Source organism: Ambystoma mexicanum, chromosome 1p (assembly GCF_040938575.1).
Source record: "Ambystoma mexicanum isolate Mex_15411 chromosome 1p, UKY_AmexF1_1, whole genome shotgun sequence".
NCBI lineage: Eukaryota > Metazoa > Chordata > Amphibia > Caudata > Ambystomatidae > Ambystoma > Ambystoma mexicanum.
The window spans coordinates 1,168,761,238-1,168,782,732 of NC_090921.1; the positions used below are offsets into that span (position 1 = coordinate 1,168,761,238).

Consider the following 21,495-nt stretch of genomic DNA (forward strand, 5'->3'; position numbering starts at 1 on the left):
CAGGGAAGGCCCTGAGGACAGATGGTTTACCCAGCACAGAATTAATGGCGGGAGTTGCACCCCCGATGCTAGCGATGCTTACAAGAGTCGATCACTGTCCCACTGCTGAAGCCCAACAAGCCAGATAATGACTGCAGCTCTTATAGACCAGGACGGGAAAATTCTGACAGCTTTACTGGCCAATAGGCTTAAGCCAGCAATATCTAAGGTCATACATCAGTAAGGATACGTCCCAGACAGGAAAACACATACAACTTGAGGTTACACCATATAATTGACCATACTCCAAACAGTTCACACCTGTATACCGTGCCCTCGCTTGACACGGTCAAAGCATTAGACTGTCAGATGGCCATGGCTGCTGGAGGTCCTGAAAAGATTTGGCATGGGACCCATATACATAAAATGGGTACGGCTGCTATATAGCAACCCAAAGGCGAGGGTCAGGAGACAGGCACCCAAATTTGACCGATGGCAGCTATAGAAAGGCACGATATACACAGGAGGAAGTGCCCAACACAGACCCAGGACTAAGGGCTATAAGTAAATGTGTACAAAAAGGGGTTTTGTCCTGGCTGTAGGCGTCAGAGCTAATTGCAACTTATTTATTGCAAGTCAACGTTGTGGAGTATTCACTACCCTTCGGTGGCGCCACTTATGCATATCCTAGGGTAGGTGTACATGAAAGAATAATAATCCACATGTGCTAGCTTGTTTACGAGGGGAGGAGCAGCTTTTATTAAGTAACTGTCATTCCGCCCATATAACAGACCAAAATTCAAACAAATGTAAGCGGTAAGCATAGATCAAAGCCAAAAACAAACTGATGCATGAACATGCTGCATGGTAACAGTGAAAGAGAGAGATACAAATTCAAAGACATCTTTGTTGTTTCTGATACATTCTGTTCTCCTCATTGTAAACCATGTATTTTATAGCAGGTTTTAAACAAGTTCACCTAACCAAAAGTGGAACTAACATTACCTATTGTTCCTCTAAAATGAAGACCTTGGAAGGGTCTAACATAGCCAGGCTAAAGGGTGACTAATGGATCGACGTCACTGAAATTAATCTAAACTAAGGTTAAGGGGACCCAACACCACCACAATGGGGTGAGCGTCCCAGGACGTTTCGGCTTTCAGTGGGTCACAGCCTCCTTCATGGAGCCAAGGAAAGGAGTCCCCTGTAGAAAATAAAGGGGAACTAAGGTTATTACAAAGTTTAGTCCTAGTTCCTTAAACCTGGACATAACTGGCTTAATTGGCAGCATGTTCATGCATCAATTTGTTTTTGGCTTTGATCTATGCTTACCGCTTACATTTGTTTGAACTTTGGTCTGTTATATGGGCGGAATGACAGTTACTTAATAAAAGCTGCTCCTCCCCTCGTAAAGAAGCTAGCACATGTGGATTATTCTCTTTCATGTACACAAAACCCCTTTTTGTACACATTTATAGAAAGGCACGAGGCAGTGTTGCCATGGTCTCCAGTGCTATTTATACTTGCTTGGGAGCCATTAGCGGAGTACCTCAGGAAGGAATACCAAGAGGCATAGATAATTTTATTTCTCTATATGCTACTATACTTGCAGCATCCCGAAACCAACCTCCAGTATATTTTAGAAGTACTTGAGCGCTATGTAGAAGTATCCTGTATTACGATCAATGCACAGAAATTGTGCTAGTTTCCATTAGTTGGGTCGAGGGGAAACCCCTATATACATTGCCTGTGCTACCGATTAAGTGGTAAGTAGACATTTAGATACCTATAGGTGGACATCTTTCATGACCCGAAGACAGAACACGTGCAGAATAAATTGAAAGCAGTAAATAAAATGAAGGTCTATGACTTTCTGGACCAGACTGCCGCTCAGTTATGGGAAGGGCAGCATTGCTGAAAATGGTGGTACTCCCAAGGCTCCTGCATTTCTTCACCAATGTCCCATACAACATACCCAAATGCTATGGCATAACACTAGATGCCGGATAGCACTAGCGAAATTGCTAAAGCCGTACAAACAAGGTGGTGTAAAAGTGCCCAATTTTGAGACATACTTTATGGCGTGCCAGCTTCAATGTGTGACGGATTGGCTGTCTGATGAGCAGACCCAGGACATGTGGTTTTTGCAGCCAGCATGCACACCGTTCTTCTTGAGGGAGGTTATATGGACCGAGACAATGCAGGCCTCGAATCCCCCGTTGCGGTGGACGCTAGGTAGGAGGATGTGGCGCAGGGCGGGTCGCTTTCTAGGGAAGGAATCAACCCCCACTCCCCCCCAGATCCCATTTGTGACAATGAAAGCTGAGGACCCACAACTCAGACTGAACCTAAGGAAGTATTGGGAACCCATGGTGGTAGTGATGGTGGGAGACTTACTACTAGGAGGTAAACCAAGGATTTTGGGGCACTCACTTAAGAAATAGGTTCACGACGGACAACCTAATACACGCTTCACTCCTCACCATGCTAAAGCTGAAATGGATGGGCACCGATGGGATTTTACAGGAAGATGAAAGAACAAACATTCCATGCTATTTCCGAAGGTGGGGATGCAGTGTCTAGAATATATGAAGTATTAATGTCAGATCGGGGCGATATGCTGGAGCAGACTAGGAAGGGCTGGGAAGAAGAATTGCAGGAGGAACTGACAAGAGTATGGAAGAGAGGACTAGGTCATCATAAAGTGTCTAGAAATGAGAGGATTCAGTTGTACTTAAAAGGGCGCATCTAACCCCGAAGAGGATAGCTAAATTTAACAAGGCAAACAGGCCTGCCCAAAATGTGGCCTGATTAAGGCAGACCTGGTGCACATGTTCTGGGCTTGTAGCACTGTCTGACAATACTGGGCAAAGATATTCCAGGCCTTAGCCAAGGCAGGTATCACATTAGATAGGATCTCCTACAGCCTGTATGCTTGGCATCTTTGTACACCCGAAGCAGGCAAGACATGAGCGTAAGGAAAAAGATCTAGCGTACATCTGGCAAAACGCAGGATAGCAATGGGTTGGAAAGCTCACAAGGGACCGGATGTACACCAGTAGTGGCGGGATCTCCAAAAATGGTTAGCAGAAACCTGTGTGGCAAGAGGCAGCCCGCCGAGGCAAAGGGGAACAAAACGTAGATTTAGACTTGTGGCAGTTATGGTACAGGAATTGAAGGCCTCAGCGCTAATTGGGTCTCAAGAGGCACCGAATGCCCACTCATATTTGACGGATTAGAGTTAATATATGTGTGTAGCACAGCTTGATGCAGAGTGGCAGACAATGTAGGTGGTATAGGTTGGGGGTTAGGAACACAGACTTAATTGTTAGCATATTGTCAAGTAACCTATATAAGAGACTAAGTTATACTATGTTAATAAAAGTGTTTCATTGGACTATTGTACTTACCAGGTACAGTGTACTTACCCACAGCTTACCTATGTAATATTTTGTCTGGACGATCAATCCAATTCAGACGCCAAGGAACTGTGGGAAATTATCGATAGTGATGTCTCTTCATGGACTACATCTCCCTCTCAATAGAGGCCACTGTTTCGATATGTTATTGTTAAGGGAAAACAATGTAATCTGGACGGCTATGCAGTTCATTGGTCAGACCATTGCGCTCAAATGTTTCTGTTAAGGCATGATGCAGAGAAACAATCTACATCCAATGACAGCTAATATTTCTGGAACACAGGTTAAGCTGGCTCTGGCATAATTCCGCCCGCTTCTCAATGTTACGACGCCACCCCATACAACCACCCCACAGAACCATTATACAATGAAAGCAAGTAAATCTAAATCCTAGTTTACCCAGGATCTAATTGCTCTGCGGAAACAGTGTAGAGTTGGAGTGAAAATGGAAAAAAAAGCTAAAACGGTGGATGGGATTTATACGGCCAAAGATTCCTTAAAGTATAAGCAAGCAATTTTTTAAAACCAAATATGATTATACCCATGATAACAGATATGGCAAACAAATCACCCCAGAGAGCTTTTCAAAAACTGAACATTCTTTAAGGCAGACATCTGTTTGAAGCATTTTTTAAAGAAAAAAATGCAAATGATTCAGAGTAACATTTCTCTAAATCTTCAATCCTCGGAATATAGGTCTGACACAGACTAGGCATACTGTCCCAGTTCAAGTGTTGGTCTCCCTCAGCACAGGGCTTTTTGATTTTAGCCCTGTTCAAGAGGAAGAGGTGCATGTATTAATTGGTTCACTAAAACAACTAATGATCTTTTATTTCCATTGCCGGCTGGCAAAAGTGAAGCGCCTGGCAATTGAGATTGCTCCTTATGACAAACTTTATAAATAAATCTTTTGAACAAGGTTTGTACCCTTGCATCTTAAAGAGATTGTTACGCCCCTACTAAAAAAAATAATCTAATCTATCCACCAGTTTTGCAGAATTACTGACCCATTGCAGGTCTTCCATGGCCAGGTAAACTGCTGGAAACTGTAGTTGCTAGTCAACTGTAGGGTTCTGTAGAGGAGGAATCTCTGCTAGACCCTCTTCAGTCTGGATTTAGAATGAGGTTTGGAACGGAAAAAGTCTTCCTGGTAGTTCAGGACGATTTGTTGGAGGCGCAGATAAAGTAGCTCTCTCCCCGGCCTATGAGACAGTTGATAACTCCATTCTCCTTCGTCTTAAAGAGATCAATAACATGCCATAAAATGGTTTAGCTCCTTCCTTTCAAACTGAAGCAAGCCGGTACAAAAGGGGTTGGGGAGTTGTCCGATCCAGTGTTCGCAGGAATCTTCCTTGTCCCCTTTACGCTAATATTTATTTGCAACCGTTGATCTTGAAGAGTCAGTAATTTTCATTCTTATGCCGATTCAAATTAGGGAATGTCGAAACATTCCTTAGGATTAACCAGTGTCTTGAAGTCAGTCTCTGGATGTCAGAAAATCCATTGCAGCTTAATCCGGCTAACACGGAGGTCACCCTATTTGGGCCAAAACACCTTCATGCCGTAGGGAAGCACCCCCAAAATCATCACTTCATGGGGCTGATCTTAAATCCATCAAAATCAAAAATGTAGTGCTATGGTGAAGACCATGTTTTACCCTTTGCGCTTGCTGCGACAAGTCTTGCCTTTTATCCCCAGTAGTGATCACGCTGTTGCAGCGGGTTACTTAGTAAATTCACATCTGGACTACTGCAACACCCTCCTGTCTGGAATTCCGTCAAAGCAGCGTCAGATTGCAAAGGGCCCAAAATGCAGCCGCTAGACTGGTCTGTAATTTGACTTTGTCTGCCCATGTTTCGGCTGCTCGCCAGAACCTCCACTGGCTGGCAGTGGATATCAAGCAACCCACCTTGAAAATGTATTGTAAAAGTTTAAAGGGCCTGGCTCATTTAGCAGAAGACTACGTCGGCACCAATCTCCTATGTTGTCAATGTCCACGGACCATTCGGACCAACTGTTATTGCAAATTCCTCGATCTCGCTGTGTCACAAGAGATCAGTATTTTTCTGTACATGGCCCAAAGCTGTGGAACAGCATCCCCAGAGAAATCAGAGCCCTTCAGTCTCAAGTTTCTAAGAGCCCTAAAAACTTTAGACAAGAGACTGTCTAGAGGTCTGTTCTGTTTTTCTTCTTCATTGATTTAACATCTGCGCCTGTATACAATAAGGTTCGTTTTTTAGCTATATATCAAATTATATTGTATGGGGGGAAAACCAAGCGACCATGGTTGAGTGAAACTCCAGGCCCCATCCCTAGAGCCTGCCCAACTACCATTTTGTGGTTTACTTTAAAGTATCCACATGCAGCATGCTCGGCGGTTTGGTTCCCTTCTCCCCCTGCCCTCTTCCGCTTCTAAGCCCCATCCCGCCTCCCAGCATCCCCGATTTGTTCCTCCACTCCTTGTGAACCCTTCCAGGGCAGCCCTCTGCCAGGCAGCAGTGCCCCGAGGCAAACGGCGGCTCCAAACATTGTCTGCAGGTGCCAGCAGGGGAAGCCAGTGGCCAGCCGTGAACCAGCAGCAACCACCAAGGTAGGTGTGGCCCAGGCAGTGAGTACAGCAATCACTACTCTAGAAGCCTTGCCACTCTACTTACCCTCAAAACATAACAGGCCTAGATGTTAACACTAACCAGCTTAACAACTAGACGGACTATGAATGCCAACCAGTGCCTCACTCGTAGTTACCCCCTCTGATTACTAGCATGCGTCACACCTAGATGGAATTGTGGACATTGGCCTGCGTCACACCTCTGGTGAACTGTTAGTTTAGCCTTTGAGCCACATTTAGAGGGTTCCACATTGGGATGGAACAGTTATTTACTGTCAATGTTAACCTGCATCGCCTCTTAGGGAATTCACAATACTAGCAATCTCCCACTACAAATGTACTATCAAATCTAGGTATAACAAACCATTTATGTCTGGTATATTACAGAAACCTACTGTATTATATGCTGAAACCTACTGCATTGTGAAACCTAGGCCCCTCTCCCACTATACAGGGCTGACATCTAGGTGTAAAAAAATCCCCCCTCCAATCTCTGTTTATTACATGGCAAAACCTACTACATTGAATGCGAAACCCAGGCCTCTCCCACTATACAGGGATCTCAAATCTAGGTGTAGCCTCCACCTCATCATATACGGAAACCTACGGCATTGTGGAACCCGGGCCTCTCACTGTTCCAGGCTCTTGAGTTCTAGGTGTGGCCTTCATCTGTTGGTCGTATGCTGAAGCCTACTGCATTGTGAAACCTAGCCCCATTATAGGGTTGGAACCTGCTTCGTTTTGGAGCCTAGCCCTCAAGCCTAGGTGTAGTGCCCACCTCCTCCCCCCAATCTTTCTTTGTTGCATGGCGAAGCCGGCTGCATTGCATTGTGGAACCTGTGCCTCTTTCACCGGGCAGGATTCTCAGGTCTGGGTGTAGCCTCCATCTTCGTTTCTCGAATGCTCGGACCTGCTGCATTGTGAAACCTAGGCCCCTCTCCCACTATACAGGACTTCCAAATGTATGCGTAGCCTCCACCTTTGTCTATTGAATGGTCAAACTTTCTAAATTGTGAAACCAAGGCCTCATTGGTATAGGATTCCAATCTAGACCTGGACAAAGATCGCTGCAGCTGAACAATCACAGCTTACAGTATTTATTTCTCACACCACCAGTGTGGACACAGGCTGCAGGCATAGCCAAGCATCCATGCATAATAAAGAGCAGCTATGACTATGCACATCCGGTCTAGCATCACACATAGCAGTAGAGGCAAACACCCGAGTACCAACACCTCTGCCACTAGCATACAGCGACTACCACTCAAACTCTGTATAGCTGGCCTCGCAGAGACTCAACAATAGCAATCTATCTCAAACCCTCAACAGCGCCCACCCACGTGCCTCACCTCTCTTGGGGCTGCTTAGTCTAGCATTGCCTGCCACCCAAGTCCTAGAACGGCAACATGCACACATGAATCTCTGAAGCTAAACTCCCTAGAATTTCCCATCACATTGACTACAGTCACCGAGGGCGTTGCAACCGAGTAAAAAGCACATTGAGGCCACACAAGTGGGGAAAGATCGCTATATAAATAACCAAATACAAATCAAAATCAAGCTCACATCTTGCTCCTATGATAAGCCTGGATGCTCTGTCATTCTACCAAGATCCTTTGGGAAGTATAGACTAAGAGTTGGGGACCAGTATGTCTAATTCTTACCTCAAGTAGACTTTAGGAAAAGTTTCCCCAAAAACCCCTTTTATTCCTATAAAATCTGAAAACAGTCAGGGAGACCAATATTAAGGAATCCAAAGAGAAATAAGTTGAGTGCTCATCGCCAGACCATCATATACTGACTATAAAAAGGACTTCCATCGATTACTTGTGCACATTTAGCCAACATTGCATAAATTAGGGAAGTTACCAGTATAAAGGGGGGGGGGGGCAACTTGTTTCAGTTGGAAGGATTTATACTGATGCTCAGGTCCAGACAATAGTAATGTGGACTCCACAACATTAATATCTTGAACAGGACAACCAGCACTGGACATTTAAATACCTCTTCAAAGTATTACAGTATTTTCATGTGGCTGCCTCAGAAGGAGGCTCTGCGGACACAGGCGGATAAGGCAACCACTTCATGCTAGCAGCTTAATTTAGCAACCCTAATCTGGTTTTAAGATAATTGGGATTTGACACAGATCCGAGACACTATTCTCTGCAGCAACACCAGAGAGGGTCGTCGCTGAACAGTGGCAAGAGTTCCTTTTCTAGTGGGTGATCACGGGACTGAAGACAGTTATTTGGGAAGGACGATCACTGGCAAAGGTAAGCTCAAGAGGTACCCCAACCAACAGAATTTAGTTTCTAGAAAAATGCCTGCTCTTCCAAACTAAGGCAGGCAGGTACTCCGCAGCATAGTTAGACCATAAAAACCTAAAAGGCTACGCCCCTCTTCTGAGCCCCCTGTCCTTATCGCCTTCAGAGGAGAGCAGGCAGTTCAGGCCAAAGGCAAAATATCATAGAGGCAGCAGTAGTTTGAAAATGCTTAGCTCTGGACATTGCTGATCACTGGATCTTGGCAGAAAATGGGATTACTATAGCCGCTCCAGGGTTCGAAGTAGCTGGGAGCTACTTCGAACCCACAGAGCTTAGGCAGCATGACGCAAACAGAAGATACTTTTTACTCCACTAGGAAGACGAAGTGCTACACTACCATACCTACCTCTCATTAACCATTTATTAATGTGTATTAAGGAGTCACGTACAAAGCATTTAAAGCATAATGGGTCAAATATTAAAAAAAAAAAAACGGACAAACGTTTAGTGTGCATCGAATGTGGAATTTCCATTTGCAAGTCGCTATGTACCTCATTCCCCAGTGCTAGAGCCCGAATACCTGAATACTAGGTGACAAAAATAGCCCAGAGCTGCTTTTCGCTCCTGTAAATCAAATCCTTATTTCGATAGCTGCTGCTCCAAACTGCCAAGCCCCCCATTGTAATCCACTTTCGGACTAGAACATATGAAGGTGGGTTTCTTGAATAGTGCCCAATACCAGCCACTGGACATTTCAATATTTGAAAGCACTAAAAGGAAGGGGTGGGGTGGGGGGGGGGGGGGGGGGGGCGGGATATCCAATAGGTGCAGGGTTACAATAGGAATGACAGTAACAGTTTGCCACAAAGGTCATTTGCTATATCATTGAAGGATTCAGTCACGCATAGGACTTCCGGATAGAAAATTAAATGCATGTCTTTTTGCTACAGTCCATTTGCAGGTCTTTCGAGGGGTGTGTGGGAGGGACAGTTTTGCACTTCTCAGAGGTGGGTCGATAAATGAAAGGATGAGTGCACAAACTATACCCACCATGATAAATGCCACAAGCACACACCCATCATACCAAGGCTACTTTTTAATGTTTTTATATCCGTTTTAAAAAGGGAAGGGTCCATGACGAGAACAGAATACCACAGAGGTGTGCACTCTCCACCACCCGAGCAGTCTGTGAGCATCAGCATGCCAAGCTCTGCCCCACAGGGTCGAATGGAGAGGGCAAAGAGTTCTGCAGGAAGCATCACTAGCACCCACAATGCCAATGGGCGCTGCATTAAACCTAAGCAAGTCCTGGCCTACCTGCCCAGAGCACCTACGGACACCAACCGCTACCTCAGCTTCCCACAGAAGGTAAGAACAGATTGTAAACAAAACAAGATGGGACAATATAGTTTTAGGAGTAGCTTGTCCGCTGAAAGTTCAGAAATGAGTTAATGGGAACCCTCTGAACCCCCGATACACAAGCCAACGAAAAAAAGCAAATTTATCCACTGAATCTGTGCGAATAAAATGATGCAAAGCTACAATGTGGGGTAATGCATATGAAGGAAAACGAATAGCAAGAGAGCATTGCGCGTCACATACAAAGGAAACATTGCATATCCTATAATGCATTACAGTAAGCAGCTAGCCCCAACCGAGGAAAGGGAACGCAATGAAAATGTGTAATCACTTGATTAAGAAAAGCAGGCACAGATCCAAGAGATTGAGCGGGGAGCATATTTGCACTCGTCACTAGCCATTTGCTAAGCGCACTGGACTGCTGGCGAATAAAAAAAATGGTGTACTGTGTGTATGTATAAAATTGAGGTGGCAAGTGACTTCTGGTTGGATAGCAGCTAGCAACTAGAATTTATGTCCGTTTAGCCACACTGCCAACTACTGCTAAGAGCACCACCACTTTGAAGAGACCAAGCACCTGTAAAATGGGTTGGGTACAACGTAAACTCAGATGCCAATGTGACCGAGCTCCCAAAACTGACAGGATATCTACTTATGCACTCTTGCTTCTTTTCACAGACTGACTGCATGGTGATGCCATCATACCTGCCAGAGGAGGCAAAGCCTTCACCTCCCACAAATCCAATCTTGCCGCTACCAGACATCATGCCCAATGGCATCTACAAACGCCACATGAGCACCAATGACATAGGCTGCGTTTATCCACCATCTGCTTTCAAACAGCGGCCAAGCGTTTGCATCTCCACTGACCTTCCAAAGTACCGGCGGGCCTCACTATGTGAGGCAAATGGGCGTTGGTATACCCGCCATGCAATTAGCGTGCCCAATATAGCCCACAGCCCACGGTACTTGCACATGCCAACCCGCAGCTTCTTCTCAGCTCCACTAGTGGGCACAGAAAAGACACCAAAGCAGCGATGCAAATTGCTAGACAATGACAGACACGTAGGAAAGACCACCACCAAGCGCAATCGCCAGCGTTACGTTACCAAAGATGGCAAGTGCCGTGTCAACCTGGGCCGCATAGAAGAGAAGAGCCGCTTCCTGTCAGACATTTTCACCACTATTGTGGACCTAAAGTACCGCTGGTTCCTGTTTGTCTTTATGATGTGCTATATCCTCACCTGGCTCTTCTTTGCCACCATTTATTATTTGGACTCCCTGCTGCGCCATGACCTCTATCACCTGGGTAACATTAACTGGCGGCCATGCTTCCAGAACCTAGAGGGCTTCACCTCAGCTCTACTCTTCTCAGTGGAGACCCAGCGGACAATCGGCTATGGCTTCCGTATGGTGACATCGTACTGCACAGAAGGGGTCTACCTTCTCATGGCTCAATCCATTGTGGGCTCCATGATAGATGCCCTAATGGTGGGATGCATGTTTGTCAAGATATCTCGCCCCAAGAAGCGGGCACAGACACTGATCTTTAGTGAGAACTGTGTGGTGTGCAACCGGGATGAACGGCTCTGCCTGATGTTTCGGATTGGCGACTTGCGGGACAGTCACATGGTGGATGCCAAGATCCGGGCCAAGCTCATAAAATCACGGCAGACCACAGAGGGGGAATTTCTGCCCTTAGAGCAGTCTGAGATCAACTTAGGATATGAGACTGGAGAGGACCGCCTGTTTCTCGTAGAGCCACAAGTCATTTGCCATGTCATTGATGAGAACAGCCCCTTTTGGGAACTGGGTCCCAAGCAGCTGCAACGTGAGCAGTTTGAAATCATTGTCATCCTCGAGGGGATCGTAGAGGCAACAGGTATGTGATTAACGTACTTCTATCCAATTAAGCCAGTTATGTCCAGGTTTAAGGAAATAGGACTAAACTGACCGTGAAAGCATAGAGAAGGAAAGATACATAGAGGCTAAGGTGTTGCATTGTCTCACAAGAGGCTTTCAGATTGTCAAAGCACAATGATTGCATCGTGCCCATACACCAAACAGCTAGGGCTACCAGTCTCTGCAAATCTGAGTGAATACACAAGCAGTTTAAATGTTGACAGAATTAGAAGGGCAGCTGTGTCAAACATTTAGCAAGGAAAGAAAGATCAATGGCCAGTGATAACTGCCTGGAAAGACATGTCAAGCAGAACAGCATTAAGGGACTGGTGATCAGTTTTGAAGGTGGTCAGCATTGAATGGACAGGGCTACTTGACCGGAGGGAACATTGATGATTGTGCAAGGAGGGACAAGGATAACGGGCTGTTGAATTTTGAGAAAGGGCATAGAATAGCCTTGTGAAAAGTTTCAAAAAAGTGATGGAGGATGGGAAGATTTTCAGGTAGTACATGATTGGTGATAAGGTTCTAGAAAGTGTAGTGTTTCTGGATCAGCATTCTAACAGCTCATGCTTTATTTATTTTGCCAGGAATGACCTGTCAGGCCAAGACATCGTACCTGGAGACTGAAATTATCTGGGGGCATCGCTTTGAGCCCTGCATGACCCTGGAGAAGGGGGCATTCCGAGTCGACTACAGGCGCTTCCAGAAGACCTTCGAGGTTGACCTTCCACACTGCAGCGCCAAGGAAATTGAGGAGATGAGGGAGCTGGAGAACCCAGATTCATCAGAGTTCAGTCTGTACTGGGAGGGTAGTGACTTCACACAGAGCCAAAGGTATACCACAGAGAGAGAGGATGGGGGAGAGGGAGGCTTCTCTGAGCCAAGCAATCGTCCCATCCATAACATTATGGAGGAGAGGAGCTCAGAGTTCAACGGTAGTGAGTGTGGCAACTAGAGAGTAAGGGGATGAACATTAAGAATTTTAAAAAATGACTGCTCAGTGATTGAAACTTGCTCCAATTTGCTGTGCTATTTCTCAATCACTACATAACAGAAACCACTCCTTCCCAGGTGACAATTTCCCAACAGTTGCAAAGTTTCCCAAAAAAACAGATCAATACGACATGGATCACTGTGGACACATAATGGAGTGTATTTAAGGGCAAATTGACCCCTCCACTCAGCCCCATCAGCAACTAAAGAAAAGTTAAGGAGCCCAGAATTACCTTGACGTAAACGTTTCCCACGAGGTGATCCCCCAGGTTATCACAGATGTTCATTTCTTCAATTTCACCATACTTTGCCTGTACTTCAGTAAAAACTTCCTGCCAATCAAGAAACATCTTGTTAGCACCACAGAACTCACTTCTGCCCCCTACTCAGCCAGTAATGGTAGTTTTAAATCATGCATATCCCAGTACATCAGAAAAACGAACACTGCTCCACTTGCTTCTTTTTTAGGAATGTTTGTACACACCACAGCAAATACACCAACTGTTGCCCATTTGTACATTAACTAGTGAGAAAGTTCAAATAAAGGTTTTTGCCATTGCTTTTTGGTCTGACCGTTACAAGAATTGGAAATAAAGGGAAAACTAGTAATAAACGATCCAAACATCTTAGTAAAGCAAAAACTTGGATATCCAGCATCATTGGGAAGCCATGATGCCGGATAAGCAAATGTCTTGGTGTCAGAGCCAGTAAACAGGGCACAAAGGCTTGATAATATTCGACTCTGCTTAAGCTACATGCACTATCGCAAACTCACTCCATTACAGGCAATGAGACGTTGGAAAATATCCAGTTACGGTGCTGGATACTAAAGCAGTGTACCAAGCAAGTTCCTGTCTACTACTTACAAACATTCCATGCAAGGAAGAGTAGATATGGTAATCACAAATTTCACTTACCTCAAAGAAGCTATCATAGTGCTCCTGCACCTCCATGTCACTCACATGACCTACAGTAGAAGGAAATAAAAATATATAATAAACCCTCAAAGAGGAAGGACCCCCCAAATCCCTTGCACAGGACCATGATCTGAGAAAAAATGACTCCTCTGCAATGGGACACGGCTCTCCCCAATCCCTTTGCCTCAAATTTGAGGGAACCCTTGGAAGGAGACATACATTTATTCACTCCAGTCGGAAATGTCAAAACTACCATCTCCACAAAACAAAGGAAAAACCCAAATGGAAAAGTATCAAGAAGCAAAAAGTACTAAACACTCTTTCCTCACTCAAAAACAAGATGCAAGAAAAAAATAATGCCTGTGCATTCGGCTACACTGCAGACTAGCTTCCCACCATTTCAAAAGGCCTACTGAATTAATCACCACTCCTAACACTCCCCCCCAAATCCCTCCAAACACGCGTATCAGCCAAAAATACTCATCCACTCAGACCGATTTTAACAGTCATTACCCTCCATGTGCTCAGCCACGCCTCCTAGCCATCCAGCTGCTGAAAATAACCATGCGTTGTTGCTTAAGCCACTGAGGCAGACCTACCCCAGACCCCACTTGCAAAAATTACAGACTACAACCACAGCTCTTGACCAGAAAACTCACCCTATTACACTAATCGTATTTCCCCTCAGCTGACATTTGCAAACTAGCCATGAACCTTCATGACAACCCCCCCCCCCAAAGATGACTGACTTCCCCCCCCCCCCGCCAAAACCCCCAATCAACGTTTCTACATCTCTCTCAGACTCCCATCTATCCCTCTCCCAGTGAATTTCTACCAAGCTGCACAGGTAAGGGGTGTATCGGCCACTTTTACTCCCTAAAAATAGGCAAATACTCTAAAGAGAAAAATGGGGAGTACAAATATTCTCAACAAAAATGGGAAACCGACAGGCTCCTTGTTGCCCTGCCTTCGACCAGGAAGCTCCATGGAGTAGAGCCACAGGAAGAAACTATTACTGCCCCATCTAAGGGGTAAACATGTATCTTCTTGTAATGTGCATGAATAAATAAGTGCAAAGAAATGTTTAACAAAACAATTGTTAAAACATTGTTTTCTCACGTATAAAATATGGTTAATCCATCATAGGGACCCAAATGCACCACAAATCAAGAAACGCGGACCTGTTCATGTCGCACAGCTCACCTTATTCAACCTACCTCTACCAGCAACTTCCCAGCCTGTTAAGTCCAGTCATTCCCTCTTGTAAAGAAACCAAGTGCTGACCCAAACCACCCCTCATTTTCCAGACACCGCTCCTTCTATACAGCGCTTAAATTAGGAGTGTGTAGACGAAGTGAACAGCCCTGGATCCAGTCTACTTTCAGCCACATGGCCAATTCTCTCATGTAATTCCTAGACCTTTCTGCTGATTTTTACGCGGTGGATAACGATCGCACCTTCAAACACTTAACCCAAGAAGGGAAAAAGGACACCACACTTGACGGTGCATTCACTAAATTTCGATTTACTCAAACCCCAGCACCTCTCATGGAGGTTGAGGCTCTATCCTTGGCCTACACCATTTCACCCTATACATTGCCAAATTTCCTCTGGCTTTACCCCAGTACCTCTTCACAGACGATACACCAGTCTGGGCAGTGGGGCTTTATGTAAAGCTCACCAATTGAAATGCCAATTATATAAGTAATGCAAGTAAAACTCTGGTCACATGGTCAAGACTGCCAGCTTCGCACAAAATACAACATTCTAGCGACTAGGTTACAGGCAAGAACATTTAAAATCTCTCAGGTGAATGGGGCTCCCGTACGTACCGATTTAGACAGCAACAGCACTTTTCTACTAGCCCAGTACATTTGCATAGAAGCAGCTGGGTGCAACGATCTGCAGAAATTCCAAACCAAGTTCATAGGAAAGACACTACTCCCCTTGTCCAGTTTCCTGAGCACAGGCATAGAGCAAAGCTGCAGGAGCCAGAAGGGAGTGTGTGCGTAGGGGTTTCTTAAGCATTGGTGTGCTTAAAGTCTGGAGGAGGTAGGGGCATGAAGGTGCGGAATTGCCAACTGGGGGAGAACGGATTTGCTTTTGGCCCAGTCAGCATAAATGTGAGTGAATTTTATAAAATGTGAGCTGCAAAACTTATTTTCAGGCAGTGTGATAACCAAGAAAAGATATCCCAAAAAGACCTTCAGTTTGTGTATGCTCACTAGGTAAACATTTACACCCAGTTGCCACTGACAATATTACTTCCACAACACTTCCATTAAATTAGATCAGAGAAATGTGTCACCAAATTACCAGGAGTAGTCAAATTGTGGGCTTGCGGGGGAGAATTGGGCGCCAGACAGCGCTACAGTGCTCCTCAGAACTTGTGCATCCTCTTGATTACAGAATATTTAGGCAAAGCTTGGCGCCAAGAAAATTCTGTGCTTGTTTAGTCAAGTACAAGGCATCCACTTTAGATTATGTTTGTGCCAAGGATGGACAGCTATGATGAATGTAGACACCCCTAAGGAACAGCATCATAATAAGTACATTTGAAGGAGAAAACGCCTAGCAGAGGATAAAATCTTGCATGGACATAACTATAAAGCAGAAGGAATGAATATTCATAAACAGTACTTAGTAAATGGTAGAAGTTGACAAAACGATTACATCTAATAGAGTCCTACAAGAAAACGAACACATAGCAAGACGTCAATGGAGGGAAGTCTGAGCTGCTTAATGAGATGGGTATATGCAGACACGTACGGCAATCAATGCGTGGCTTGGGTGGAGAAAATGTAAAAGGGTAGGTGGTAGACATGGAATTCCCTCCAGATACTTACAGTGGGAGCCATCAGCGGTTTGAGCTGTATTCTGAGGGTTTCGATATAAGTTCAACAACACAATAGTCTGAAAAGCATAAGAACAAATATTACTTTAGAAAAAAAAATTGACTGCACAGCACAGCCTAAGAAAACAGATTATGCTTGAGCAGAGGACAAATCCCATACACAGAAAAGTGTTCAAAATTTGTTCAAGTTGTGAGGAGGAAGAGAAGGAAAAAAAGGTGTGGATACAGTTTGCATGACATGATATGCATGATCATTTTTGTGGATATAAATGAACAGAAGAAAGAATTGTCTGCAGGTTTGAGGTTTCAAGAGGATATTCAGGTACACATCACTTAACTGCTGAAACGAGAAACTGAAAGGGTCTCCTGGTCGGGGAGGGTACATAGATGGATTTTGAGTGATATTTACATCAGTTTAGCCAGATGTTACCATCCTTGAGAGGATTCAGATCGGCAGAAGAATGCAAACGCTGGTCATGGTTTATTAATATACCCAAACCACTTCGATTCATGGGTAAATATGAATAAATAAGTTGACTAGCAATTAGATATTTCACTCCATACATTTTGATAATTCACATACTGTATCCATTTCCAATATCAGCAATCGCTCAAAACAATTGTCATACGGGCTGCATCACAACTTCCCAGGCAAAAGAGCTGCCAAGACGAGGCCCTGCAACCTTGCAGAACAGCATGCACACTACAGGTCGACCTGGATATATACATACACATATCCTAATGCAGGGCTCAAAATGTGCACTCTTCACTAGATGGAGATAATGGACACTTGTCAAGTAATAAATTGAGTGATCTGTGTGTATAATTGAGGTGGCAAGTGACTTTACGGCTGGCAAGTATCTCGTCACTTAAAAGGTTTACCATTTGGATGCAACCAGCGAACTTAGCACCTTAAAACATGCAACTCGCAATGGAAGTTTTTACAGAACATGAAACCCAAAGAACTGTCAAAATGGAAAGCAGTGGGCTTACATGGAGATTAAGGACATGGCATCATAAGAGAAGCAGTCTGTATGAGCACAGTTTTCAAAAAAGAAAGATCTGGAGCAGCAGTGCAAAAATGGCGTACGAGTGGAGAAATATTTGTGAAAATCTGGTAGTGTGGTGCATGGCACCACTAGCGAAATGGTGCGTTTGAGTGCAGAACATAGGCCACGTCTCCAGGTGCGAGCTATCTGGGAGATGGGTTTTCTGAGGCATCGCCTTATACCTGACTGAAAGTTGGTTTGTTGTGAAGTCGAGAACATCTGTCTCCATGGCGACAGGCTCCGATCTTGAAGTAGAAGGAACAGTTAACCCTGGAAATAAAATAAGCAGTCAAACCACTGACCATATGCTTCACAGCTAAAGCTCTTATATACAGAGAATAAATGCATGCATGAGCAATCTCACTGCAGTGCTCATATGGAAAAAGGGTACAAGGAGCAGCCACGACTTCCACCCTGATCTAGGATTCAACAACTCCCAATTAACTGCCTTAATAACACACAACTCCTTTTAGGCGACTAACTAGTGGCCATTGCCTACACAATTTCTGAAATAACCAGAGGCACCTCACAACCAATTACCTTGTAGTGCCTCGCACTTCCCCTCCAATTACCCATCTGTGAAGTCAGCAACCACTACCACTGCAATTTCACCTCTTTACCTGCTTATCCCCCATTTTACATCAAGCCATCACAGTGGCACCAACTGCCCTGCAGGAGCTCAGTGACCCTCACATTGCACCGCAGAACACTGATTACCTGTGTCGTACCAGAGCCCTCAATTTCTCCACTGTACATCAGCGACAGCAGTACCAGCCGACTTATCGTCCTACTCGTCATGGGCCATTCCATGCACCCTGGTGATGGCCTGTTCACCTGCCCGCACCTGTTCCACTTACCTTCCACGTGTTGTGGCACCATTATCCCCAGAGACCATGGCCGACCCTCACAGATCTCAATGTTACAACTCCCCCATCAGACCTCAAAATGCATTTATTGATTTATTGTTTATTTGTATAGCGCCTACACAGAGAAGTGTTTCAAAGCGCTCGGGGGGGGGGGGGGGGGGGGGAGTGGGACAAACAAACAGTCATTCAGAGCCCTTGACTTTTTGGATGATACACGCCTACGGGGAGCAGGTTAAGTGTGTAATAACTTAAAATAGTACATATAACCGTGAAGATAACGCTCATGTCTGACGACAGGCCTTCGTTTTTCCAAGCGCCTTACACAAATAGCGGAAATGCGGGTTGGGGTGGCAGGGTAGAAAAGACGGCTACTATATATGCTAATGAGGTAGGTGGGTCATGCAATTATATAGCGGTGGTGGGTGGATGAGAGGTGAAGGGAAGAGGAGTGAACAAAGGTGGAACTGGCCATTTGTATAAGGGAAGGGAAAGGGGCTGGAGGGGAGAGGGGGTTTGGTAGCAGAAAGGTGGGACAATATAAAAATACGGGGAGGATAGAAGGAGAGTGCAAGCAGAGGGTGGGCAGGGGAGGTGAGGGGAGAAGCAGGGAGTAGAGGCTGCAGATGGTACAACCAATTTCGATTTTGGGCTGGACGGGTGAAAACACAACAGGCAACTGGGCATAACTGTAATCGCTTTTGGCTGGACAAGGTGACAAAACAGCAACTGGGTACATCCAAATGCGACTCCCATACCATCCAACACATTACCTGTCACACAAGTGCCCATTTCCCCCGCCCCAATCTTACACCATCCCACACACTGCAGTGAAACCCCAAATCCGAAGAACGTGGGTTCTAAACCAATGTAAAAAGTGTTGATGTTACTAAGGTATATGTGAAACAGAATTACAGTTCTTGAAATAAATTTGTTTTAAAATTTGCAAGAATATTAGAGATGGAAAATAATCTATGACACCAAGAAACGTCCATGTTGTCTGAATAAAAGCATGGCACTTTTAATGCAAACTGCATTTGTTTTTGCCAGGGTTTAAGTGAACACTAAACCCTGTCATTTGCCATCGACTTTGGAAACCGAACACCCACAACCAGTCTCCATAAGCCAAAAACTCCCTGAAATGTGTGACCTTTTTGATAAGTCACTTCCGAAGTAAGCACCAACATCTTCACCAATTCCATGAGCGACCCTGTAAAAGCTAGGACAGAACCAAATAAAAATAGTGGATACCGACCCAGCCCTCCCCATAATTACTCAGTATGATTATTTTGAATAATGGTGCACACCACAAAAAAACAGCAATGCCGCCATTACCTTTCAATTTGGTGAAAGGGAGCCACCGTGTGAAGGCCGGGAGCCAAGACCGCATGACAGGGCTACCAATAAAGCACCTTCACAACGGGCGGCAAAGCCCCCCCAACCCCCTCCTCCCCCTGCCCGCCCACCTGCGAACAGTGCATTAGCATATAGGCACTGTTCAAATCATTTCAAAGTACGCTGCATGCTTATCCTTTGCAGACACCAGAGAACTATTTACTCACCTCTGCATGTGCATTCAAGAAAATAATCAATTTTGAAATGCTCCCACGGCCAACTAGCCAAATCCTCATGCTGTGCAGGCGTTCGGTCCACCATCGCTAAAACCTTTCGCTACAATAAACCGGGTTTTAAAAATGTAAGCTGAAAAGTAACCCAGGGCCGCAAGAATTGATGAGCACAAGCTAAAAGCAACATCACCTAGTCAACAAGGAGCTCGGACAACGTACTGCATCTGTGCTCATTAAATGATTATATTTCGCATTAAACGTCTTTTAGATGTGCTGAAAATTAATGCACCGTTCAAAAAAGGATTGTGACATGGGTATGTTTGAATGGCACCAGCTGATTGGTAAAGTAAGCAGTAAGCATCTTCAGTAAATTACATCAGTACAGATGGATCCAGACTCCATGGCAGAAAAGCGCATAGCTTTATTTACATAGTGACAGGTTCCAGTTACTCTTGTATATTGGTAGCAGGGGCACACCCACAAGCCATCCTCGGGTATCTCAGCTAACAGACTTCTTCTTAGAAGAAGTGTCTAACATGTTATGATTCATCTAACATTCTTTGAACTGTCATTCACCCACACTCCGAGCATTCCAATAGGAATGGACATTCGGAGATTAGCAAAGGGACATATAATGCCTTGACACAGACAGGACATTTCAAAAGACACTGAGGGTGTAAAACTAACTAGGCTACCAGCAAGAGCTAAATTGCTCAAATTTAATCCCTGATGTAGTAACATACTAGCAATTTTCCCCATTTACTACTTCAAGAATGCCTACCAATAATGCAAAATAGTCCACAATAAACGACACATTTTATCAGGTATAAAAATTATGCATTTCAAAACGCATATATTCACCCAAAACAATGCCATAAAACCATGCTGCACCAACCCAATTGTTTTTATGCTAACCGATATTTACATGTTGAAAAACATGTACCAACATAAATTCAACTCAAAGACAAACAAATGCCTTATAAAAAGAGAAGATCATGTGCCTACCTATACCATCAAGTTCAGTGTGAAATATATACAATACATAAATCCCACACTTCTTTATAAACCAGCATTGCTTGTACAAAAAGAAACGCCAATATTAACGGGTAATACATTTTCAGCCTACAGAGACTTCTCTCGAGTCCACCAGGTTTCAGTGGTTACGCCTGCCTTATTTTCTTCACCCAACCTTCCACAGGGCCATTTTTGTTTTAATGCATTTCGTTACATCTAGAAATGGAGTGCTCCAAACTAATGAAAACGCAGCAAAGCATTACTTTTTTTTGCATATTGCACTGCAAGGCTATGTCTACGGTAAACATCACAAAGTTCGTATAAACTATAATCTACACAGTCGCGGTTAGTTGTGTATTGCAATGCCAATGTTTGTCACAGCGAATCTATAATTAATCCGTTTTGCGAGACATTGCTCCATCGCCACATTAACCATGATCTATCAGACTAGTTGTACTCGCAATTCTGGCTAGTACAAATCTGCCAATCCATGGTAATGGCTTAGAAACTACGGTAATTACTGGAAGTGGTGAACCATTACTAAACAGTAAAGCCGCTAACAGCAACTTCTAAAGGTGACAACTTAAAAACAAAAGTAACTTATCAAAGGGTCAATTAAGAATCCCTTCAACAAACATTGAATCCCAATCCAACGGAAGTATAAAGATGGGCCTGTGGCAGAAGCACTATTCAGCCATTCAAT

The 21,495-nt window shown here is 44.5% G+C and overlaps 2 protein-coding genes across 4 annotated transcripts in view; one reads left to right on the forward strand and one right to left on the reverse strand.

Moving 5' to 3' along the window:
- Positions 1–21,495, reverse strand: part of U2AF1L4 (U2 small nuclear RNA auxiliary factor 1 like 4) — a 112,965-nt gene that overhangs the window by 68,156 nt on the left and 23,314 nt on the right. The window contains exons 2-5 of one of the 2 annotated variants that reach the window (XM_069604866.1): positions 17,530–17,617; positions 16,293–16,357; positions 13,445–13,499; positions 12,761–12,859 (exon numbers count right to left, since the gene is read on the reverse strand). In XM_069604866.1, the coding sequence (XP_069460967.1) occupies positions 12,761–12,859; positions 13,445–13,499; positions 16,293–16,357; positions 17,530–17,617 (307 nt within the window). Of the gene's footprint in view, positions 1–12,760; positions 12,860–13,444; positions 13,500–16,290; positions 16,358–17,529; positions 17,618–21,495 lie in introns of both variants that reach the window. The other variant, XM_069604867.1, reaches the window with a different exon arrangement.
- On the forward strand, positions 8,129–12,861 carry LOC138450817 (G protein-activated inward rectifier potassium channel 4-like). Of its 2 annotated transcripts, XM_069604863.1 has the most exons (4): positions 8,129–8,279; positions 9,395–9,638; positions 10,308–11,511; positions 12,122–12,861. In XM_069604863.1, exons 2-4 carry the CDS (start codon positions 9,405–9,407, stop codon positions 12,487–12,489), a joined length of 1,806 nt encoding a protein of 601 aa, XP_069460964.1. In that variant the 5' UTR covers positions 8,129–8,279; positions 9,395–9,404; the 3' UTR covers positions 12,490–12,861. The 2 variants fall into 2 exon arrangements, with proteins under 2 accessions (XP_069460964.1, XP_069460966.1); XM_069604865.1 differs by lacking the exon at positions 9,395–9,638 and having other exon boundaries at positions 8,151–8,279.